A 5,073-nucleotide genomic window follows, 5' to 3' on the forward strand; every position below is an offset into this window, starting at 1 on the left:
ATAAAATAGATCATTTGTTACTATTACGTTTATTTTTCTAAAATCTAAATCTGAATAATTATATTTTCAGTTTTTGTTATGAATAAAATATTATTAATAATGAATAATAATTAACCACTCATACTTTTGATCAAAGTATTTGGATAATTTTTATATTTATTAATATTAATTATTGATTATTTTTTCATAAATAAATTATATTATAATTTTATGTTAGTTCATAATTGCTGATTAATGATTAATGTTTATGAAACTATGTTACTCTAAATTTTATATTTTATAAATATTTTATTTAAATATAATTTTTTTAACATAAAAATGTATTATTTTTAATAATATCATAATTTTATATTTTTTTATTATTCTAAATAAATATTTTATCAAATACTAATTAAAGTCATTCTTCTATTTGCTTTTACTAATTTATTATCTAACTATTATATAAAATTAAAACCGTATTAATGAATTTAATATTAAAATTAATTTGGCTTTTTATTATTTAGAGTGTTTTTCAATCAATAATTTTATACTCTTTATTTTTTTTCAGTTTCATTTTGAATTTTTAATTTAGTACACAAAGGTAGTGAAATTCCATTGATACTGAAATAAAGTTACAAAAGGGTCCATAGGGTAAAATAAGTAAAATAATGTGATACCCACATTGCAACATCTAAATAAAACAACTTAGAATCTAAAATGTTTATCTTTCTCTTTCTCGCCGTCTATTATATTATCTATTCTATCTATTCTATTATATAAAAATCGAATTTTTACCTTTAATGATAGAATCAACATAACATGCTTCTACTTTATTTTGTTTAACTCATTAAAGACAATTCATTATGATGAATTAATTATATCAACTAATTGATTTGAATAGATATTTAAGTATCACACAATTTAAAATTAGGTATATTAATTATTTGATTTAATTTTTATGATATATAAATTTAAGAAATAAATTAAAATAAGATACTTTATTACTTATTTAAATTGAATACAACAAATATAAATTAATTTAGTTAAAAATTTACTATTTTCTAATCTTCTATACATAAAAATGACAAAACAAAATTATAAAAATAATATTTTTATCACTTTTGCTATTTAATTTTTTTTTTTTTTGCTTTTTTATGTATAATTTTATTTTATATTAATTTTGTTTATTTAATAATAAAATATACTCATATTAATTCTATCATATAATAATATATTTTTCTCCTATATTAATCGAAGAATTTTAATAGTTATCAACTACATCTAATAGAATAACTAAGAAGTGAGAACTACGAGAAGTTAAACCTAGGTTCAAAATGTTGAAACAAAGAAAAGAAAACGGTGGATATATGATTAGAGAAAAATGTATATTAATGACAAAATATACTAAAACTAGATTTTTTCTCCAACTAATAAAAGTGAGGTGCAGTGTTAATTTCTCATGAATTCATTTTTTCTCTAAAATGAAATCATTATTTTCTTTACTAAATTTATTTTAGAAAAATATATTTATTATAATTATATTACAATTAACATTTAACGAATAATGCATGATTATACTAATTTAGAGAAATATTTTTATTATAATTATATAAAATCAATATTTAATACATTATCAACTAATAAAAGTGAGGTACAATTCCTCATGAATTCATTTTTCCTCCAAAATGAAAGCACTATTCTCTCTTCTAAATTATTTTAGAAAAATATCTTTATTATAATTTTATTACAATATTACAATTAGCATTTAATGAATAATACATAATTATAATAATTTAGAAAAATAAAGTCCAGTAATTTATCTTCCGACTGCACACGTGTGTAGAATAACTTTTAAGAAGGAGTCATGTATAGTAAATACGGTCGATGATTGTAAAACTGTATGCTAACATTGATATAATATTATTTTAAGTATATGTTTTGCAGGCATCAAAGAAAAGTGTTGAGTTGTTTTTTAGTAGATTTAAATTATTTATTGTTTATTAGAGAATTTTGTGCATTATAATTCTCTAATAATTTATTATTTACTTTGAGTTAATTTTGATATGTTCTTACTTGACAGTAAAACAACATATAAAAATTTGTTGGTGGGTCTAAGTATTATTAAGTTATTTATAGTCACATTGAGTATGTATGTTTGATTTATTGATGAAAGTAGATTACTAAAACCAATTAATAATTATTTTAGAATTAATATATTTAACACTAGATTAAGAAAAATAAATAAATCATAACATATTATATTTTTATTAATCAAATTATTATAATTTAAATTAATCTTAACAAAATAATTTAAAATTATAATTTTAATCTTATCACGTGCATGGCATGGCACGGGTTAATTGTTCTTCATTTTTAACTGATTTTGATATTTTCTTACTTCACAGTAAATCAACATATAAAACTTTGTTGGTAGATTTAAGTATTACTAGATTATTTATGGTCATATTGAGTATATATGTCTGATTTATTGAAAAAAAATAGATTAAATAACTATTTTATAGTTAATACAATTAACACTATATTAAGAAAAAAAAAACAATGCATACAAGTTATTCTTTTATTAATTAAATTATTATAATTAAAATGAAATTTAACATAATAACTTAAAATTATAATTTCAATCTTATCACGTGCATGGCACGGTGATTAAACTTGTTAGTAATTATAATTAAACTAAATTATCTAGATCGGTTGTGTTTCTCCATGTTGTACCAACTAAAGGTTTGACTTATTGACCCTTAATTTGTTATTATGTATTTATGTATTGGGTACGTATGTTGACTGAACAGTACAATGAGAGAAGCAGAGAAGCATATTTAGCTCACACGAATTACTACATAAGAGTATAGCTACAAATATTCAAGAAGAAATTAAATTATTATATTTCTGTAACTACTATTGATCATAATAGTCAATAAGAAACGTGGCAGAAAAAACATGTGTGATAGATATAAACAGGCACGTTGCGTTCTTAGAATATAGGCATATAGCAATCGTTATCTACTTATCTTAAGGTGATGTTTTATGATGACATCTTTATTATATAAAATAATATTATAAATTATTTAATTATTTATAATATTATCTTTATAAAAATATTTTTCTTTTTTTAAAGGTAGGTTTAATTAAAAGCAAATCTTAATTTTACATTAATATTAAACAAATTAAATCACTTACGAATATGTTAAGGCAATATAAACAATGAGTTTTTAATTAATAATTAAGTCTACTAAACATGCGGAATGCTAGGGAAACAAAAAAAACAGCCAGAACTTATCTTATTTAGCATTCATTAATTATCGCAACAATTAATAAATGCTAAATAAGGCAAGTTATGACTGTTTTTGTCTAATTTTCTTTGGTTACCAAATATTTTCAACTAAATATATAGTACTAACACATACATAATTTTCAGAAAATTAAAGAAAGGACAAAAGGATCAAACAAAATGGGTTTGGTTTATTGCTCTATAGTCCTTTTAATTTGAATTTGTGGTATAAGTGGTATAAATTAGAGTGAAAACTCAAGTGCAGTTGACTTCACGTAAAGTTGATAGATGAGATCTAACGGCTCTCGGCTATCAACTTCACGTGAAGAATCATCTAATGGCTCTCAACAATTAATTTCACGTGAAGTCGACTGCACCTGAATTTTTACTGTAAGTTATATATGTTGGATGGAATGTATCCATGTAATTTTGAGACAAATTAAAGCAAAAATTTGGTAGCGTTGTATTTATACAGTGAACAGTGTAGGCCATTGAGGGAACCTCATGAAATTAAATAATCCATACATACTCTAATCTATCACACCTTCCTCTCTTTGTGGTGTGTATAAAGATCAAGACAAATGATTATGATTTGCACCAAATAGCTCAAGAATTGAAGAGAGAGAGAGAGAGGAGCACCAGAAACATCCAAAAACCTAAAACCACACACACACCACAAATTAATGAAGATGACAGGTTCAGGTACACCTTGTGGAGCCTGCAAATTCTTGAGGAGAAAATGCGTGAGAGGTTGTGTTTTTGCACCTTATTTTTGCCATGAACAAGGTGCTACTCATTTTGCAGCCATTCATAAGGTCTTTGGTGCAAGCAATGTCTCCAAGCTCCTTGCTCATCTTCCTGTCGCCGATCGCTGCGAAGCCGCCGTCACCATCTCATTCGAAGCTCAGGCAAGGCTTCAAGATCCAATCTATGGCTGCGTCGCACATATTTTTGCCCTACAACAACAGGTTTCATTTCGTTCCCCTCTCATCATCATTCGAAAATGTTTAGTAACTAAAGAAAATCAGTCAAAAACCGCTGTAACTTATCTTATTTAGCATTCATTAATTGTTGCGATAATTAATGAATAATAAATAAAACAAGTTCAAGAAATTTAAAACCAACTTTGTATTATTAATTAGCTAGATAACTAAAAAGAAAAAAAGAAAGTCAAAACCCTAGCTAGGTATGTAGATTGATGAAATTTTACTTTTGATCTTCGCAGGTGATGAATTTACAAGCACAGTTGGCTTATTTAAGGGAACAAGCTGCAGAGAGTTGTAATCTGAACCCTAATAATACTACTGCTCTTTACCCCAATCACCAAGATCTTGGAAATTCGTTCCAGATGGAAAATTCCACCATGGTTCCACAGTTTCTTTCTGATAGTTCATCTAATTATCCCTCATCAGCAACACAACAATACCATGGGAATACTCGTAGTAGTCTCATCATGATGGAATCAAACCCTATTGAGAACTATGAAAATTCAAGCATCTCCTTTGATGAGACTTGTGACACGGTGTTCTTTGACATGAAAAGACTGTGGCCCTCTCAACTTCAATAAGTGGTCTTTGATTACATTAAGGATTATACTTTCAATGGTGAAGAGCTTCATGAAAGATTAGTGCTAGGTGCAGGGGAAAGGACCACTTTATCAAACTTTAATTGCTTCTTTTTTGTTTTGTAGTTAGTATATTGTGAAGCATGCAATTCCCTCTGTTTCCATAAATAAGCTAATTAGGAAACCTAAAAATATATCATTAGAGTGGAAACCACTCTAGCTAGTATTGTATTTGTTAATC

General features: G+C 25.2%; 1 protein-coding gene across 1 annotated transcript; it reads left to right on the plus strand.

Moving 5' to 3' along the window:
* Nucleotides 1-3,879: 3,879 nt before the first annotated feature.
* LOC107645259 (LOB domain-containing protein 29) lies at nt 3,880-5,073 on the plus strand. The gene is made up of 2 exons (XM_016349249.3): nt 3,880-4,236; nt 4,494-5,073. Exons 1-2 carry the CDS (start codon nt 3,952-3,954, stop codon nt 4,833-4,835), a joined length of 627 nt encoding a protein of 208 aa, XP_016204735.1. The 5' UTR covers nt 3,880-3,951; the 3' UTR covers nt 4,836-5,073.

The sequence above is a fragment of the Arachis ipaensis genome, chromosome B6 (genome assembly GCF_059453495.1).
Source record: "Arachis ipaensis isolate K30076 ecotype BB chromosome B6, ASM5945349v1, whole genome shotgun sequence".
Lineage (NCBI taxonomy): Eukaryota > Viridiplantae > Streptophyta > Magnoliopsida > Fabales > Fabaceae > Arachis > Arachis ipaensis.

What these genes read in the sequence shown, in the direction of transcription:
- LOC107645259 (XM_016349249.3), top strand. Translation starts at nt 3,952, where the DNA reads ATGAAGATGACAGGTTCAGGTACACCTTGTGGAGCCTGCAAATTCTTG. An exon ending in TTTTTGCCCTACAACAACAG is followed by an intron (nt 4,237 to 4,493) that starts GTTTCATTTCGT and finishes TGATCTTCGCAG; the next exon opens with GTGATGAATTTACAAGCACA.